Source organism: Mobula hypostoma, chromosome 5, assembly GCF_963921235.1.
Source record: "Mobula hypostoma chromosome 5, sMobHyp1.1, whole genome shotgun sequence".
Lineage (NCBI taxonomy): Eukaryota > Metazoa > Chordata > Chondrichthyes > Myliobatiformes > Myliobatidae > Mobula > Mobula hypostoma.
This window is the reverse complement of record NC_086101.1, coordinates 163,641,820-163,661,757: the sequence shown is the minus strand read 5'-3', so window position 1 is coordinate 163,661,757 and position 19,938 is coordinate 163,641,820. Positions and strand designations below refer to the sequence as shown.

The 19,938-nt window shown below is 37.7% G+C and overlaps 1 protein-coding gene across 4 annotated transcripts in view; it reads right to left on the bottom strand.

Annotated features, from left to right (window-relative positions):
• Positions 1 to 19,938, bottom strand: part of aggf1 (angiogenic factor with G patch and FHA domains 1) — an 82,213-nt gene that overhangs the window by 61,062 nt on the left and 1,213 nt on the right. For 2 of the 4 annotated variants that reach the window (XM_063049301.1, XM_063049298.1), the window contains 6 exons: positions 16,630 to 16,707; positions 15,715 to 15,920; positions 13,704 to 13,806; positions 13,126 to 13,373; positions 8,418 to 8,549; positions 2,480 to 2,656 (listed from right to left, as the gene is read on the bottom strand). In XM_063049301.1, coding sequence (XP_062905371.1) covers positions 2,480 to 2,656; positions 8,418 to 8,549; positions 13,126 to 13,373; positions 13,704 to 13,806; positions 15,715 to 15,906 — 852 coding nt within the window. In that variant the 5' untranslated portion in view covers positions 15,907 to 15,920; positions 16,630 to 16,707. The remainder of the gene's footprint in view (positions 1 to 2,479; positions 2,657 to 8,417; positions 8,550 to 13,125; positions 13,374 to 13,703; positions 13,807 to 15,714; positions 15,921 to 16,629; positions 16,708 to 19,938) is intronic. The other 2 variants (XM_063049300.1, XM_063049299.1) reach the window with 1 other exon arrangement.

The following is a 19,938-nucleotide window of genomic DNA, read 5'->3' as shown; positions in this document are numbered from 1 at the left end:
GGGAAGGCTTGGAACATGTACTGTTCAACGTAGCCAACAAAATGGCAGGCACAGCTGGGGCCCATATTTACCCCTCGAGTGCGGAAAAAGTCTTCCATGCCCTCCTCATAGATTCTACCCTATTTAGTATGATTATAGTTACACTCATGATGGAGGATATCCTTGGTGTGAAGACAGGATTCTTATCTCAACAAGTACCATACAGTGATCACTTCTACTAATACTATCATTGAAAGATGGAATTCCAAAGGAAGATTGGCAAGGATGATATCAAGTAGGTTTATCCTTTGTGAAACTATTTCTTTCAGAGCCAGTCTGGAGGCCAAGGCTTGGCGAGTTCGCAGAGTGCCGCAGTAATGGAAACCCATTCTACATTATGTAGCCTTGTTATTTTCAGTGTTTCTACTCATGTAATATGGAGGAGCACTGATTCAACAAATGAGGGAAAAATGAGGTGTTAATCAGTTTGGTGTTTCCTACCCAGATACCAAGAGACTTCTGAATCTATGGGCTATTCCTTTCCATCTCTATATTACGGTGCAGTTACCATGATGTACAGATATCAGGTTGTTGCTGACTCAGCCTGTGGACAGTTCTCCCAATTTAGACACCAATCCCAAGAGGTTTCTGAGGACTTTTGTAAAGTTAGCTATATCCAAGGTATATGCCAGGTGATCTGTTTGGTTTTATTCTTGCTCAATTTGAATGCCAGGCCATTTTAGAGTACAATTAAGAGCAAATGTCATTGGGTAGGTCTGGATCCATTCACAGCCACCACCAGTAAGGATGAACCCAAGGTCATAATTAATGATTTATTGATGGACGTTACCTTTTCTCTGGAAGTGGCAGACATGCCCCACCTTATCTGCCAGACATGTTTTCCTGCTCTGCATTTCATAACTCATATATTCTTTGGTTTATTTATTATTCTCTATATTTGCAAACACATTTGCTGTGTTGGAAGCATGTTGCTGGAATCACCAAGTTCAATCAAATCTGCACAAACCAGGACATGGAGGGAGAAGATGGCGACGCGACGCAGCTCGCAGCGGCCACTCCGGTGGTGATGTCTGTTATTTGTCAAGTAGGATGCCGTGCACAATCCTGATTTGATGGAGACGGACGTGAGAGCATGGAGGAACATCTGGTGAATTTTCTGAAATGCCTACTTCGTTGCTACTGCTACTGGGTGGCCCAGAATCTCCGGAGGAGAAGGCCCCAAGTCCTCGGCTTTGCTTGTTGCTCGGCAGGCGGGGTGGGGTGGGGTCGAAGCCCTTGGCAGAGGATGGTGCTTGGAGAGGCTGTGTCGGAGGAGCAGGTTGGAGGCTCAAAGTTTTCGGATGGACTCGTGGTCGGGTGCTTCAATGGCAAGTTGGCGGCGCTTGGAGGTTCATGGCAGGGAGTTTCTCCCTTCTGCCGCCTGCGTGAGATGATGAGTCTATCCGGACTTGGAGACTTTTTTTTACCGTGCCCATGGTCTGCTCTTTATCAAATTATGGTATCGCTTTGCACTGTTGTAACTATATGTTATAATTATGTGGTTTTGTCAGTTTTAGTCTTGGTTTGTCCTGTGTCTTCTTGCGATATAATTCTGGAGGAACGTTGTATCATTTTTTAATGCATGCATTTCTAAATGACAATAACCAAGGACTGAGTGTCCTCATAATCTAATCTAATTTGTCAAATCACTAAATCTGAATTAAAATCAGAGGATCAGGCTTTATAATCCTACACTAATTAGGCCATTCAGTTGAATGGGATTTCCAGCCTGGGGATTTGCAAGAAAATTGTGACTTTTTAAAAAAATTGATTTTAATGTTCTTAATACTTCAATGTGATTTATTTTAAAACAATTCCGAGCTAGAAACTGCATGTAAATGCCTCTCAATGAATGTACATGTCTATAAACATTAAAGGTATTTTACAAAAGCTTTTAAATTACAATCCCTCCTTCAACATGAGGGCAAAGGTCCAACACCAGCTGTTCCTTTGTCAAAGCGCTCTAACCTAAAGTCTTAGCAGTACATGATGCCTGAAGCCTACTTGCCATTATGGCAGCTCAACTATCCTGCATCCAGCCCAAGTGAGCATGGGCACTGCAGACAGCAATAAAGAACATAACTGTGAATAACTGAACCTGTAGCAGTCTTTGTTGAGAAGCTGATGCATGGTGGCTTTGATGCAGAGGTAAACTCTTGGTTACTGTACCCTTTGCTCAGCCTAATCTATAAAAGTGATAGAACATCATAGTCGTCCTGCAACATACTTTGTTACATGAAAAAAAAGTCACAACCAATGGTATCAACTCTGACTGAAAATAATTATTCTCTGGTGCTCAGAGCTATGATACAAAATGTTAATGAGGCATTACTACTTGTAAAAGGAATGAATAGAGAGCAGAATTTGTAAAGCATGATATCTTAAGACTTTTCTCTTTCCTTTTATTAGGAAGCAATAAAGATAACTGAATGCAACATACCTTTTCTTCCTTTAGCTCTAACTTTTCTACTCCCTTTCGTTTTTTCTTAACCTTTTTCTCTGTATCTGCTGTTTGATATGTAAGTAGATCCACTCGAGAATGAAACTGGTAGAGGCCGCTCCCAGCATCATAATAATAGTAAATTCCAGTGTTTGGATCATAGTAGAGCTGATTTGTCTTTTCATTAAAAACAAATATATGGTTACGAATTGATCTATAATTCACATTTTAATTAAAAATAAGTAGACACTAAACTATATTAGAAAACTAAGAAAATACAGCTTTGGATGACATTTTCATGTTTTACCATTACAGATTATTCACTGGTTCAAGAAGAGTATGCAGATTCTTGAGATCCAAAGAAGAAATTGTGGCAATAACATGGATGGAACAAAATAATCAGAATAAAAGATCCTTATTTTTATATGGGAATTCAGTGACAGTGCAAACTCTTATTACACATACAGATCAAACTAGATTTTACCTGTTCTTTCTGGTTAGGACAGAGACCCAAAAAGGGAATTTTCCTCTTTCACTCACTCCTTCTCTCATACACACCCTCACCCACCCACTAATGTTGATTCATGGATGAGTACCATCCCATGAGAGATATCACTCATTTATTTGTAAACGTTCTCACTGCATAAGTTTTTAAATTACTTATGGCATCACAGCTGAGCCTGCTTCTGCACTCAACTAAAGGTCAAATGCAAGCATTCCAATAGGTCTTACTGTGTTATGGTCAAAATCCAGCCAAATTTCTCTTTCTAACCCAGGAACTTCATCCCAATTACAACCATTAACCAGATTGTTTTAAACAGACTAAAATAAAAATGTCAACACAGTAGATTCCGGTTAATTGGGGCAGCCACTTATTTGGGACAACTCTTAAAGAACAAAAACTAATTCAGAGAATAGCCAGGATTCCCTTTGTTTATTTGGGAACACTATGCCGCATAATTGGGGCAGAAGACTGTTGCTGAACACCTAACTAGTATCAGACGCATGATCTTTGCAGCCGTTATACACAATACCATGCTTCTTTTTTTTCCTTTTTTTTAAATTTTATTTTTATTTGGATAAGGAATTCACAAATATCATGTACTTTTTCACACATATAACCATTTCCATTTTTTTATATGTATAAAACTATAATTATTTATACATTAAGTACACATTGAGATGATATAAAAGGAAATTAGACACTTAAATAGATAATTATGTACTGTGGTAATTCTAATCTATTAGGCTAAGTAATGGTATTAGTTGTTAAGAAAAATGGTAATAATAGTTTCCATATAACTCTTCTGGACCATTCCACTGGTCCAAAATGTTGTATATAAGCCTATGTAACAACCATTGTAGGTGTTTATATCCTAATTTGTTCATGCTTGCTCCTGCCCGTAGACATAATTATCCAATCCCTATGTACTTATTTACTTAATTTTTCCATTTTTTATCCCTTTCCCAAATCTTTCCCTTTACTTCTGTTAATTCTCTATTTTCCAAAAGAAAACAAAAAAAAAAGACATTTAGACTAGGGGTGCTTATGTTAGCAATATTACTGTGTTGATGAGAAGAGCAGTATAAATCATTAGGAGAGTCATCTAAAGTCTGCTCACGTTGGGGTTATATATACAATCCATTTATTCCAGATTTGATAAAATTTTTCTTTTTGAATTCTCAGGGAATAAGTCAACTTTTCCATTTTAAATATTTCCAAGATAATTTCGTGCCAATCTTCTAATGTAGGTGGTATTGGATTTAGCCACTTTCTAGTGATTGATTTCTTACTTGCCACTAAGAGGGCCTGCAGCAACTTTATATCTTCCTTCTGTTCAAGAAACAATACATGCCCCAAATAGAGCGTCTCAAAGTTCAGAGGTATCTGGAACCTAAGTACCTTAACTAATGTTCTATGAATACCTTCCCAATATAGACTTAATTTAGGGCAATCCCAGAAAATATGAAAATGATTTGCCTCCTTGGAGCCGCACCTTCTCCAACACGTCACATTTGTATCTTTATATTTTTCCTGATATGGGGTCTTGAAGTATCTTATAATGTTTTTCCAACAATGTTCTCTCCAAGTCAAAGAATTAGTCGAGGTCCATTGAAAGCTGCAGATTTTCCCCCAAGCCTCCTCTGAAAGTACCAACCCCGCTTCTTTCTCCCACTTCTCTTTAATATACAGTGTATTTACATTTTTAGCATGGGAGATTGCATTATATACTCGAGAAACTGATTTACTAGGTATTGAACTGCAAGCCGAATTCAGAATCTTGAAAAATTCTAATTCTACTGTTGATAGGTCTGTATATCTACAACTCTGGTTAACATAGTTTCGTACTTGAAGGTACCTAAAAAAGTCATTATGTTCTAGGCCATGTTTGTCCACAATACCATGCTTCAAGCAGTTTTTAAATGGCGTTTGTTGCATGTGCTTCATTTAAAAAACAGTGACTTTTGTCACTAATAGTTAACGACAAATAAGCAGTAAGACAAGTCAGGGCTGTTTTGTTCACTGCAGTTTCAAGCATTTAGGCTTGGAGATGCCAGAAATGGCTGGAAGTGAAAATTAAATGATTTCACTACTTCAACAAGTTAACATAGAACATAGAAAACCTACAGCACAATACATGCCCTTCAGCCCACAATGCTGTGCCGAACATGTACTTACTTTAGAAATTACCCATAGCCCTCTATTTTCTGAGCTCCATGTACCTATCCAAGAGTCTCTTAAAAGATCCTATTGCATCTGCCTCCATAACCGTCACCGGCAGCCCATTCCACGCACCCACCATTCTCTACGTTAAAAACTTACCCCTGACATCTCCTCTGTACCTGCTTCCAAGCACTTTAAAACTGTGCCTTCTCGTGTTAGCCACTTTAGCCCTGGGGAAAAGCCTCAGACTATCCACACGATCAATGCCTCTCATCATCTTATACACCTCTATCAGGTCACCTCTCATCCTCCGTCGAGCCAAGGAGAAAAGGCCGAGTTCACTCAACCTATTCTCATAAGGCATGCTCCCCAATCCAGGCAACATCCTTGTAAATCTCCTCTGCACCCTTTCTATGGCTTCCACATCCTTCCTGTAGTGAGGTGACCAGAACTGAGCACAGTACTCCAAGTGGGGTCTGAGCAGGGTCCTATATAGCTGTAACATTACCTCTCGGCTCTTGAACTCAATCCCACAGTTGATGAAGGCCAATACAGCATATGCCTTCTTAACCACACAGTCAACCTGCACAGCAGCTTTGAGTGTCCTATGGACTCAGACCCCAAGATCCCTCTGATCCTCCACACTACCAAGAGTCTTACCATTAATACCATATTCTGTCTTCATATTTGACCTACCAAAATGAACCACCTCACACTTATCTAGGTTGAACTCCATCTGCCACTTCTCAGCCCAGTTTGCATCCTATCAATATCCCGCTATAACCTCTGACAGCCCTCCACACTATCCACAACATCCCCAACCTTTGTGTCATCAGCAAATTTACTAACCCGTCCCTCCACTCCCTCATCCAGGTCATTTATAAAAATCATGAAGGGGTCCCAGAACAGATCCCTGAGGCACACCACCAGTCACCAACCTCCATGCAGAATATGACTCATCTACAACCACTCTTTGCCTTCTGTGGGCAAGCCAGTTCTGGATCCGCAAAGCAAGGTCTCCTTGGATCCCATGCCTCCTTACTTCCTTAATAATCCTCGCATGGGGTACCTTATCAAATGCCTTGCTAAAATCCATATACACTACATTTACTGCTCTACCTTCATCAATGTGTTTAGTCACATCTGCAAAACATTCCATCAGGCTCGTAAGGCACTGCCTGCCTTTGACAAAGCCATGCTGACTATTCCTAATCATATTATGCCTCTCCAAATGTTCATAAATCCTGCCTCTCAGGATCTTCTCCATCAACTTACCAACCACTGAAGAAAGACTCACTGGTCTATAATTTCTTGGGCTATCTCTACTCCCTTGCTTAAATAAGGGAACAACATCTGCAACCCTCCAATCCTCCGGAACCTCTCTCGTCCCCAATGATGATGCAAAGATCATTGCCAGAAGCTCAGCAATCTCCTCCCTCACCTCCCACAGTAGCCTGGAATGTATCTTGTCCAGTGCCAGTGACTTATCCAACTTGATGCTTTCCAAAAGCTCCAGCACATCCTCTATAAGGACTACAAAGAATTTGAAGGTAAGAACAACCATCTTGAATGTTACAATGCAAATGATAATTTGGAGAATGCAATCATTGAAAATTATATGAAGGCAGTCCATTATTTATGCTAAGTGTCTGCACTGATTTTGTTCTTTTACAGTAAATCAAGAGAGCATGACTGTATAAAATCCTCTCCTTTGGTTCCAAGTAGCTGTTTGCTTGCAGCAGTGAGCACACCCAGTACACTGCTTCGAAAAACAGGGTAAACCAGGTGCAGGTAGCTGGCAGGCCTTATACCCCAGAAAGATAGGGACGTGTCTGTCCTAGCATGCAAAGTCAGATCTACAGTGAGTTCCAACAGCTAGGAAGGTGTTTTTGCAATGGCCTGTGGAGAGCGAACAGTATGACAAGGCAGAGAAGAAGTCATGATCATCTACTGCAACCAATGAAGACCCCAGTTGTGCCAACCTTTGCATCACTGGACCCAGGATTTCCAGGTTGAGAATGTGGAATTGCCCCAGTGGAATGGCGTTTCCACTTTAAAAGCTCTCACACACAGATTTCCTGTTATCATCAGATACGACACAACCACCAAACCAACTATTAGGAACTAATGCAGTTTTATAGTACTGTAGTAGTATTGATAGTATTCTAATTTGTTCTGTATTTCATTTACAGTAAATACATAATGTGTTACTCAGTGAAACAGTAGTTTTTTTTTATACGTTTTTAACTATTTCCATGAAACTTTGGCTAATTCAGGCAGTTGCTTAATTGGGCCAAAACTTGCTGTTCCTAATGTGTCCCAATAAACCGGAATCCACTGTACATCCTATTGTCTTCCTGATCTATATTGCACAACTTGTTAATTGGTGAAAAACCATTAGAGAAGTTTAAGAATGCTTTAAAAATTTTTAGAAGACTTTTAATTTAGATAGCAAGCGTATTTGAAAAAATAGTTTATGAATTTCCTATAATCTGCTACATTAAATAGATCTAAGAACTATGCAAGATAAAGGGAAGAAGAAAATTGTGGAAGAAGAAATTGTTTTCACTCATGTGAAATTGTATCTTCACATGATCAATCTAAAAGTTAAATGATAAAAATTTCAGCAGGCTCTTTGCCTCATTGTGTCTATCAGAACAATCACTTCCTACTTATCATGTTTTGTTCTTTATGTAATCTAATTGCTTCTGACCTACTGTGAACAATTCAGTTTCCATTGTTTTGGTTTCCTCCCACAGTCCAAAGACGTACTGGTGGTAGATTAATTGGTCATTGTCCCGTGATTAGGCTAGGGTTAAATCAGGGTTTTCTGGGCAGCATGGCTTGAAGGGCCAAAAGTGCCTGCTCTGCACTATGTCAATAAATAAAACGGATATGTTCTACAAACTTAGTAATAAAAATTAAATCAACAGATCTCCTCCATCTAAGGCTTCCAATTTCCTAACTTCTCTACTTGTCAACCCCTCAAAAATCCACAGGGCAGATTTACAACTTTAATTGTAGTGAATGGCATTTTAATAAGAGAACTCACTCTAACTGAAACTTCTAATCCATGTATCATTTTTTTTAAAACTACAGAGTGCCCAAAATTATCCATATCATTTAAAATACCTGATATCTTCAGTTTTTAACATGGCAATCCCTATTAAAGCACATTAATAAGTTAGTTATTTAAATACTAATTTGTCAAAAAATGAAAGTGAACTTAATTTAATAAAATTCATAAGTGTAAGAGAAAGCAATTCAAATTACCGAATCGTAGTAGAACCCAGTACTGTAATCATAATACAACCCACTACTTTCATCGTACATGAAGCCCGTCTGTGACATAGCAGCTTCTGCAGTAACACGTAAACTCTCTGCCAGAGATATATTCTTTGAGTCCTTGAAAGGAAAGATAAAATGATTTAAATTAATGTACCAATATGTTTTATATACTTTTAACATTCGGAATGACTTTATTTTGGAAGACACTTGCACTCACTACTGTAGCAACAACCTACAAAATTAAAATACGATTGATACAAACCCTGTCCTTAAAAAAAAAACACCTCCGATCAAAATGGAAGTGGAGAAACACATGGATTTTGAGAGAGAATTCCAGAGGACAAGAATTAGGTCATTAAGAATTTAGTCATCAATCCTGGGAAAATGAATGGAGTTTGGCAAAATGGGGCTGGGGCCATGGCTGGAATGGATCAGCCATGATTGAATGGCGGAGCAGACTCAATGGAATCGGAGAGTCAGAGCAGAATTTTAAGTAAGAGGAAAATTATGAGACAATTAAGTTCAGTGAAGACAGAAAAGATGGTTGAGAAAGACCTCTGTGGGATAAGGTGGAATCAGAAGCCTTGAAAGAGAGGACAACCTATCCAAGAGTAGACAATATATACGAAGAGTACCTGTCACAGTATGTTAGTGACACCTAGGCAAAGGCTACGCATGTGGAAATACAAGCAACACACATAAGTTGCTGGTGAACGCAGCAGGCCAGGCAGCATCTCTATTTTTTTAAAAGAACTATACAAATGATTCAACTAGCATTCCACTACAAATGCAATCATTTACCCTGTACATGCTGTATATTTCAATAGCTCAAATACAGTAAACCTCTAATAATCCACTGACTACTCAGCAAACCGAATGTTTTGACAGCAGCGATTGTTTCTCTCACTGCCCTGAAAATCACCCTTTAAACTACTTAAACACCCCTTTCCTTGCATTCTGTTGAAACTGGCAGGTCAATTCCAATGTTTCCTTGTAGCTCACTGGCACCCTGTTCCTGCACTCCTCTGAAACACACTTTAATAGGTTGACAAAAAAAATGAAAATAATACTGTATTAAATCTTAATAGTAGGATATTATGAAGAATAACTCTCAACAGTCTGCTAGTCTGACACCAGCAAACTCCCAGCCACCCTGGTTTATCAGAATTTTATTTTACTGCTTTAAGTACAGAGTTCCTCCAGATATTTTATTGATGTTGTACTCAGGGAGTTTGCAGAAATGAGGCAGATGAATCAAAGAGATGCTAACTCTTATTAAAAATATGTATATGGAAAATGGAACATTACAGCACAGTACAGGCCCTTCTACTCACGACGTTGTGCCAATCTTTTAACCTACTCTAAAATCAATCTAACCCCTTCCTCGTACATAACCCTAAATTTTTCTATCATCCAGGGGCCTAACAGTTTCCCCCAGATACATTGCCCCCAATGTATCTGCCTCTACCACTATCCCTGGCAGGGTATTCCACACACCCACCACTCTCTGTGTAAAGAGCTTAACTCTGACATCCACCCTATACTTTTCTGCAGTCACCTTAAAATTATATCTCTTTGAAGCTTCATTAAAACTCAAATTGGTTGAATTTTACATAACTAGATCCTATATCTGCTTTTATATGAATACTTCAAATTGGTCTTTTATACTCTTATATAATGTACAGCCTACCACATATGCCTGGCTTATTAGGATCATTTTCCCAGCCTTCAATACAGCTCGATAATTGCTACACATTTTTCCAATCACAGTTCTGCAAGTAACTTCATCTACAGTTCAAAAGGGAAGGAAAATTTAGTTCTTCTTCAAATGCTAACACAGGAGTTCCTAACCCTTTTTATGCCATGGACCCCTACCACTACTCAAGGGGTCCATGGTCCCCAGGTTGGTAAACCCTATGCCAACAAGGCCAGCTTCTGTGGTATTGGGTCCTCATCAACAAAAATGCAGAGTTAGTACTTTACACATCAAATGGACTTGCCTATTCATATAATATATTGATTCACTACATTTGTATTCCATACCATTGTTTAAAAAGGGTTCTAAGAGTAAACCTAGCAATTATCGGCCTGTAAGTTTGAAGTCAACTGTAGGTAAACTAACGGAAAGTATTCCTAGAGATAGTATACATAATTATCTGGATAGATAGGCTCTGATTAGGAACAGTCAACATGGATTTGTACATGGAAGGTCATGTCTGACAACCCTTATTGAATTTTTTGAAGAGGTTACTAGGAAAATTGATGAGGGTAAAGCGGTGGATGTTGTCTATATGGACTTCAGTAAGGCCTTTGACAAAGTTCCATACGGAAGGTTAGTTACAAAGGTTCAATCGTTAGGTATTAATATTGAAGTAGTAAAATGGATTCAACAGTGGCTGAATGGGAGACGCCAGCGAGTAGTGGTGGATAACTGTTTGTCAGGTTGGAGGCCGGTGACTAGTGGTGTGCCTCAGGGATCTGTACTGGGTCCAATGTTGTTTGTCATATACATTAATGATCTGGATGATGGGGTAATAAATTGTATTAATAAGTATGCAGATGATACTAAGATAGGCGGCGTTGTGGATAATGAAGTAGGTTTACAAAGCTTGCAGAGAGATTTGGGCCAGTTAGAAGAGTGGGCTGAAAGATGGCAGATGGAGTTTAATGCTGATAAGTGTGAGGTGCTACATTTTGATAGGACTAATCAAAATAGGACATACATGGTAAATGGTAGGGCACTGAGGAATGCAGTAGAACAGAGGGACCTAGGAATAATGGTTCATAGTTCCCTGAATGTGGAATCTCATGTGGATAGGGTGGTGAAGAAAGCTTTTGGTATGCTGGCCTTTATAAATCAGAGCATTGAGTATAGGAGTTGGGATGTAATGTTAAAATTGTACAAGGCATTGGTGAGGCCAAATTTGGAGTATTGTGTACAGTTCTGGTCACCGAATGATAGGAAAGATGTCAACAAAATAGAGAGAGTATAGAGAAGATTTACTAGAATGTTACCTGGGTTTCATCACCCAAGTTACAGAGAAAGGTTGAACAAGTTGGGTCTTTAATCTTTGGTGCATAGAAGGTTGAGGGGGGACTTGATAGAAGTATTTAAAATTATGAGGGGGATAGATAGAGTTGACGTGGATAGGCTTTTTCCATTGAGAGTAGGGGAGATTCAAACAAGAGGACATGAGTTGAGAGTTAAGGGGCAAAAGTTTAGGGGTAACATGAGGGGTAACTTCTTTACTGAGAGAGTGGTAGCTGTGTGGAACGAGCTTCTTGTAGAAGTGGTAGAGGCAGTTTCGATTTTGTCATTAAAAAAAAATTGGATAGGTATATGGACAGGAAAGGAATGGAGAGTTATGGGCTGAGTGCAGGTAGATGGGACTAGGTGAGAGTAAGCGCTCGGCACGGACCAGAAGGGCCGAGATGGCCTGTTTCCATGCTGTAAATGTTATATGGTTATATCAGTGTATCAGCAGCCACTTTACTATCCACTATACACATGGTAACACCCAAAGAATAGTCATTGATCCTTCACTTGATGCATGCAATAAGCACACATTGGAAAAATCCTCTGGTTATGTTTAAACTGTGAGGGAACGGCTGCCAAAGACTAAACCATAAGCATTAGAAGTCCCGGCTAGGGAGGAAGGATGACAGATTCTCACTCTAGTTTAGGCAGCCCTGGGATAATGTGACACGAATTGCAAGTGCAGTAATGGTGTATTGTAATGGATGAATATATATTCTTTACTAATTAACTATATTCTTTACAAATATAGATTATCAAAAATAATTTCAATTCATAACTTTGATTTCATCTCCAGCACAAAAAAAATAAATTCAAGTTTTTTTTCAAACTTTCTCCAATTTTTTTTTAAACTTTTAAAGCTCCCGACAGAATCGAGTATTTTAAAGAAGGAAGTCACTCGTTATTTGTTGTTAGATAGTAAAGTGAAGAGAAACTTTGTGCCGTCATACACAGAACTAAAATTATTTAGATTGCATTGTACAGTTAAAATATACATTTCAAGAATGGCCCCAAAAAATATTCAATCGTCCATCTGGCCCTTCCCTTGAAAAGTTTGCACACTACTACTACTATATTCACAATGACAGCAATTTCAATAGCATAACTCTCCTAAAACTCTAAATGTGATAGTTTATCACACATGCTCATTTCTACAATAGGACAAACCCATGACTTCTAATTCAGAATTGACATTCTGATTTCACGGTTTTTCTCAATACTCTTCCAACTCCCTCTGTATAGAATTATGAACAATTATTATGAATGATATCCATTTTAAATGTTTTGTACGTGAAAAAAAAATTGCTGATATTCGCTAACCCTAATTGCTCCTGACCTGAGGGGGTTGTCAAAATGTCACAAGGTTCATTGGCAAAAAATTATGATATTCCATTCTTTCCCTCTTCTTGTATTTACTTAGATTTTTTGATCAATTTGGTTAAATATTTATCAAATGGTTTTAATAACTTCATATATAATAGCCAGAAACACTGCATTGTTCAGATATCTATTCTAGTCGATCTGTATTCTGACATAGTAATTTCATATAGTACTGCTGAAAATACACTTCATAGACATTTCTGTAAACCTATACAATTAAAAACACCTAATGATATTTTGACACAATACTCTATACTCATTACAAACAATACCTACCCCTGTAGTTTCATCCCCATTCATATGGTCTCCAGATCCATCTGGTAGTGCTAATTCATCAGGATAATCCGTGCACTGATAACTATCTGTCTGAATGGCGTCAGAGTACTGGGAGCAGTCCGTTTGTGGTTGTGTTTGAGATTGAGCTAACACTGGAGCAGAATCCTCTGAAAGCCCTGATACTTGCCACTCATCATTCTGATCACTTTTCAGATGGTAATGAAAATCAAGATCTTCTTTCTGAAAGTCTAGAGAACAGAGTCAAAGCATTAAGATTTAGGCACTTAATTTTTGCAATGACTATTTTATTTAAATAATTTTATCAAATACTTTGTCATAATTTTTGGTGCTAAGTACTAATATTACAAAACAATTCGGATATTTGACAAGTGCCAAATCTTTTATTCACTTTTAGAAGCAACTACTAACTAAAACTCCAAATAATCTCCAGAACTTCTACAAGTAGAATATTTTTTCTCCATCACAAAAAAGTCAAAGTAGGATCCAAATGCAAAGTTGCTCCCAGCAGCTCATTAATTGCCAAATTTATATCCCATCAGCCTAATTTTAATATATACCTCTGTGCTCATTTGTAAAGCAAAGATCTGTCTGAACTTCAACTTCAGTTTTATTATTTTTTTTCTTTTTTCTTTCATGGAGTTTTTCACTAAGATCGTTAACCTATAAATACATAAAACAAAATGTGAAACGTATTAACGACTTTCAAATTACAATAATAAATAACAATTGGCAAAGTCATATTTAACTAATCTAAATGTGGAATTAAATTGATTTATAATTCAGAGACTTCAAATAAAATCTTATTTATGCCACTGCATGATCATGCTCCTATTCTTTTATGTTATTTAATCAGCATAGCCTTTTATTTATTTATTTTTCTCTTTTAAATAGCAAATTCAAAACCCCAAGTGCTTTCTGAGCAAAGAAGCTTATTTTGACTTGTTTGTTGGATTAGTCACTGCAGGTGATCCCTGTTTAATAGGGATTTAATGGGTGAGCAAGCTAGGAAAATAGTCCACATCATGATTTCTCATGATGCTGCGTCATTAGCTCATATATCAAGAAATGTTAGTTGGAAAAAAATGGTATTTACTTTTTCTCATTACATTTCATAAGAACATGTTTTATTCTGTTTTTCAGATTTTTGGGAAGTGATTTGTAAATTCCACAAATACAGGAGTAGCCTGTATCTTCTTTATAAATCCTTGTTTGTAACTCCCATCCTAAAAACAAAAAACTCCCATGTCCTGCATTAAAATTCATTAGTATTTTAATGAATACTATTCTGTCCTTCCTTTTGTTGATGCAAATGTACAAGGGAACTAAATACTCCTGCAGTCTATTGATCTGATCTCCCTGCATCAAAAACCACACTACAGCCCATCTTTCAAACCTCAGTTATTTCTTTCAAAGACCAGTAGCACTGAATTTGGTAGGACTGTATACTTCCATCAAACTTCATAACTGCTTTCACACACCACAGAAAACATTTCTACTTTCCTTTTGTTGTGCGCCATCACACTTCAAATTCATCTATCAGGTGATGGTTACGACTGCTTTAAAAAATGATTTGGTTAAGATCATAATGTGTCATCATGCTTCTTAACTGTCAATCAGCAGAAAGGTCTCAACCAATCAACTAAGACACAGTACACAAAGTCTACTGATGCAAAAGAAAATCAATAAAAATCAAACCAAGCCAAAGCTTTTCTTTAAAAATTATTTTATCTGTTTTTTAACCTATCTATCCCTGAAAATAAATTATACTTCATCAATACTTCTTTACTTTCTCTCCCGAAGATATAACCAAACCAACAGTCTTTTCAAGTTACCATATTCCAGCCCTCCTAATTTTCTAATCCTTGAGGGCCCTGAGCTCTCCTCTTCCGGTTGTCCCATCTTCCTCCTTGTACTTCTGTGCATGACTATATATTTGTTCCTGTGTCATAAAACTGTAACCTTTCCATAAATGTCAAACTAAAATTGCTAGCAATACAGCTGCATTTCCACAACCTTCCACACAGCCACCAGATTATATCTCAACATAAACCACTCCCATGTCCTTCTTCTCAATTGGAATTTCTTTCTTGTCATCTTACTGGATCTTCAAAGGATATGGAATTAAGTACATAGATATTGAAACATGCACCCAAACAAAGCTTTTGTAATTAAAATGCAAACATAAAACCTAATGAACTCCTAAATGCAATTAACATTCACAGAACACCTTTTCAACCACCACACATATGATTCAAGCAACTAAGTAATATCAAGGAATAGATATGACCAAAATCTTAGATTTTTAACTCAATAACTCTTTGCATTAAAAATTGAATTATGCAAATGTTCAAGTATACATAGCAAAGTGAAACTCTGTAGTAAATATCAGATTCAAATCTAATAATTACAGTGTGACATTTCTATCCATAAGGCACATGATCAACACATTTTGAATACTTCATTCAAATTATAAAATAATCCAGTTTAATTTTATGTTTTTAATATCTAATGTGCATCTGTAAACTTAAGGCTTATGGCTTAAGTATCTTTGGATAATATTTAGTTTACCTGTTTGTAAAGCTCTTCATTGCAACACTTTGCATCGTTATATAGGACCTCAGTATGAGTTAGCTCTTTCTGTAAGGCCAAAAGCTGATTTTTACAGTCAGTTAATTCTTCCTCCAGGTTTATAACTTTCTGTCTTAAATCGCGCAACTCATAGTTACAATCTGATTGCAGATCTCCATCTATCGTTGCCATCTTTAAGTGTTAATCTGCATCAAAACAGAGCAGAGCATCTTTTTTTATATTTAAGTATGGCAATGTCTTAATTTCCATACTTCATATAGAATCCCTGTGGATTTTTGTAAAATAATGATCAAATTTAATTAAAACTGAGTTAGAAAAATAAACGTAGACCATTAATACATAGCAACAGGACATAAAACCCAAGTCTTCTCCACTATCCAAATGAGATCATGATTGATTTTAAACTCTATTTTTCCATGTAGTCCCCATGTCCCTGAATCTAGAAATAATGAAATGTTTTGAACATATGCAACAACTGTGTATCAACTGCCTTGTACCTGATAATTTATCAATCTCTGCCCAAAAAAAAATTTCCTCATTTCAGTCATAGACAGCTAAATCCTTATCCCAAGACTGGTCTTATAGTGGGTACTAGAAAATACATGAACGCTTTAGAATTTACCCTATTTCTACATAAATGACTTAAAATGTGATCAGATCTTCATGTATCCTAAAACTAGATAGAGAACCCAATTAAATAACACAAAAAATTATACTTGTTCATTTACTTATTGAAAAAATGATCCAGTATTACACGTATTCATTGGAAAACGTATGTGAACCTCTAGGATTATCAGTTCATTTAAAGGTGAAACGAGAGTCAGGTGTTTTAATCAATGGGATGACAATCAAGTGTGAGTGTGGGAGGCCCTGCCCTATTTAATAAACACAAACCTGGGTCTTGACTATCAAAGTCTGATCTTCACCATATAGGTTTTTGGAAGGGTGCCATGCCTCGATCAAAGGAGATTTCTGAGGATCAGAAAAAAAGTTGTTGATGCTCACCATGCTAGAAAAGGACACAAGACCATTTCTAAAAGATTTTGAGCACCACCAATCCAGTTAGGCAGATGGTGTACAAATGGAGGAAATTCAACAGTGTTGTTACTCTCCCCAGGTGTAGTCGACCAACAAGAATCACTCCTTGAGCAAGACATAATATTCCAGGTCACTAAGACCCCAGGGTAACGTCCAAGGAGCTACAGGTCTCTCTTGAATTGGTTAATATCAGTGTTCATGAATCTACCATCAGCCAAACACTGAACAACAATAGTGAGCTTGACAGGGTTGCAAGGAGAAAGCCACTACTCTCCAAGAACGTTGCTGCCCTTCTAAAGACCATGTGGATAAACCATAAGGATATTGCAAGAATGTTCTGTGGACAGATGAGTACAGAATAGAACTTCTTGACTTAAATGAGAAGAGTTATGTTTGGTGAAAAGCAAACACTGCATTCCAGCATAAAAGACCTCATCCCACCTGTGAAACATGATTGTGGCAGTGTCATGTTTTGGGCCTACTTTGCTAACTCATTGATCGAACTATGAATTCTGAATTGTACCAGCAAATTCTATAAGAAAATGTCAGGGTATCCATCCATGAACTGAAACTCAAGAGAAAGCGGATCATGCAGCAAGACAACGACCTTAAACACACATCAGTCTACCAAAGAATAGTTAAGGCAAGAAGACATTTCACGTTTTGGAATGGCCGAGTCAATGCTGACCTTAATCCTATAGAAATGTTGTGGAAGGACCTGCAGCAAGTAGTTCATGCAAGGAAGCCCACTAACATCCCAGAGTTCATGCAGTTTTCTAAGGATGAATGGCCTAAAATTCCTCCAAGCTGATGTACAGGACTGATCAACAGTTACTAGAAACTTTTTGTTGAAGTTATTGCAGCACACCAGTTACTGAAAGCAAAGGTTCACATACTTTTTCCAACAAATACATGTAATATTGGATCATTTTTCTCAATAAATGAAAAAGTATAATGTTTTTGTGTTGTTTATTTAATTCGGTTCCCTGTATCTATTTTTAGGACTTGCGTGAAGATCTGATCACATTTCAGGTCACATTTATGCAGAAATAGAGAAAATTCAAAAGGGTTCATAAGTTTTCTAGCACTACTGTAGCATCATCTGCTAATTATGAAAAGGCAAACATTAACATTGCCCATCACTCTATCTCCCAGCCATTAATTCTTAAACATGAGACCTATTCCTAAAACAATGTTTGATTTTCACTCATTAGAAAAAATAACACTTACATTTATAGAATGTCTTCCTACCTCAACCAACTAAGTACAGCTCACCCCGATGAGCAAATATTTACCTAACAAACTTTCATTAAAGTGATGGGCTTCATTTAAGTTAGTTAGCCACTAAAAAAAGATTTTGTTTAATGCAGTAAGTCATTCATATATGTACAACATCCAAGGTCCCAGCACTAGTCCTTGTGAGGCACCCCTAGCCACAGCATCTAATTGCAAATATAGCCCTCTACTGTCACATAGCCAAAACAATGTTTGGATCCATTTTGCTAAAATGCCTTGAATTGAAAAGGACTCATCCTTTTTAATCAGTTTACCATCTACTTCCCTGTCCTCATCGATATACTTTGGTGCCACTTCAAAGAGTTCAATCAGATTGGTCAGATTGAACCATGTTAGCTTTCAGTCCCTGCCTTTCCAAATAATCATTAATCCTCTTGGAATTTTCTCCAGTACCGTCCTTACTCTGATGTTAGGCTCAGAGCTCTATAGTTAAGCTTTTCCCTGCTACCTTTGTTTAAAAAGAGGGACATTTACATTACTGAATTACACATTCAGTATATTATGCTCCTTTCATCTGGTCCAGCCAAAACTTATAAAAATCTCAGGCAGAGTCCCAGCTATCTCCTCCTTTGCTGCCTGGGATAAAGGTATCTTTAAGTCCACCAAGGTATTGAGTATCTCATTTCAATTTATGGAGACCTGCACTTGGATTTCAACTATCCTTTCACTGAATTCTCCAACTAAAAAGTCTGTTTCCTATTTGAATACCAATCAAAAGTATTTATTTTGTTACTTTACCTATAGCATCTAGCTCCTGAACAGATTGCTGTTAATAAGCTCTACTCTTTCTCTGGTTATTCTTTTGCCTAGCATCCCTACTTTTCTAACTGAGCAAATATAAAGAAGGAAAAACATTATAAACAGTGGGGCGGAAAAACCTACCTACAGTTTTTGCCTTCTCTGACTGAAGCCTCGAAGAGCTAAAGCTGCAAAATCCCCACTCTAACTCGGACCACTCCAACGATGGCTGCTCCATTTGCCTCGCCTTACTTTAATTTGTTCTTGCCGATCAATCCAGAACACCGATTAGCCTCTGCTCAACACACCAAACTGCCGCGAGTAGCTGCCTTTTCTATTCAATCGGCGAACCTAAATGAGCTATGTCTTCTCACACTTCCAATGTCCAAATGGTCACTGCTCAAAACAACAAGCTGCCGTGAGTCGCTGCCCTTTCTACTCATGATTCTGATGTCCGATCGGCTGCTGCTCAAATACCTCCCTACACATTTATACTCATAACAGGCTTAGCTCCTATCTTTCATATGCATCCCTGTTTCTCCAAAGTAACTCTCAATGTATAGGATTCCTTACATTGGTTACCACTTGCTACGAGTTTTAAACTGTGTTATTTCTCATTTGAATGCTTCCCACTGTGCTGTTGACAACTTCCCTACACACAGATGCTGCTACTCTAACTTTGTCAGGTCTTCCACAGGAAACTGACTTTACCCTAATACAGAACCTTTACTACTGGCCCATCACTGTTTTCCATACCAATTTAAAATATATGGTGCTGTGGTCACCATATCCAAAATGATCTCTCACTGACAACTCCAGCTACGTTCCCCAAGATAAGATCCACTCCCGCTCCATCCCTTGCTGGTCATCTATTGCGTCAAAAAGCTCTCCTGGACACACTCAAAAATTTCAGCACCACCCACCACCACCACCGAGCCTTTAATGTGAAGTCAATCCCAGTTAATATTTGGTAAATTGGAATCCTCCAGTACAAAACACCATGTAATTGTATTTCTTTGAAATCTGCCTACATTTCTATTCCTTTATCTTCTATTGCAAGTTGAAAGGTCTGTAACACAACCCCAAAAGTGTGACAACATCCTCTCAACTCAAAATAGGAGCAGAATTAGG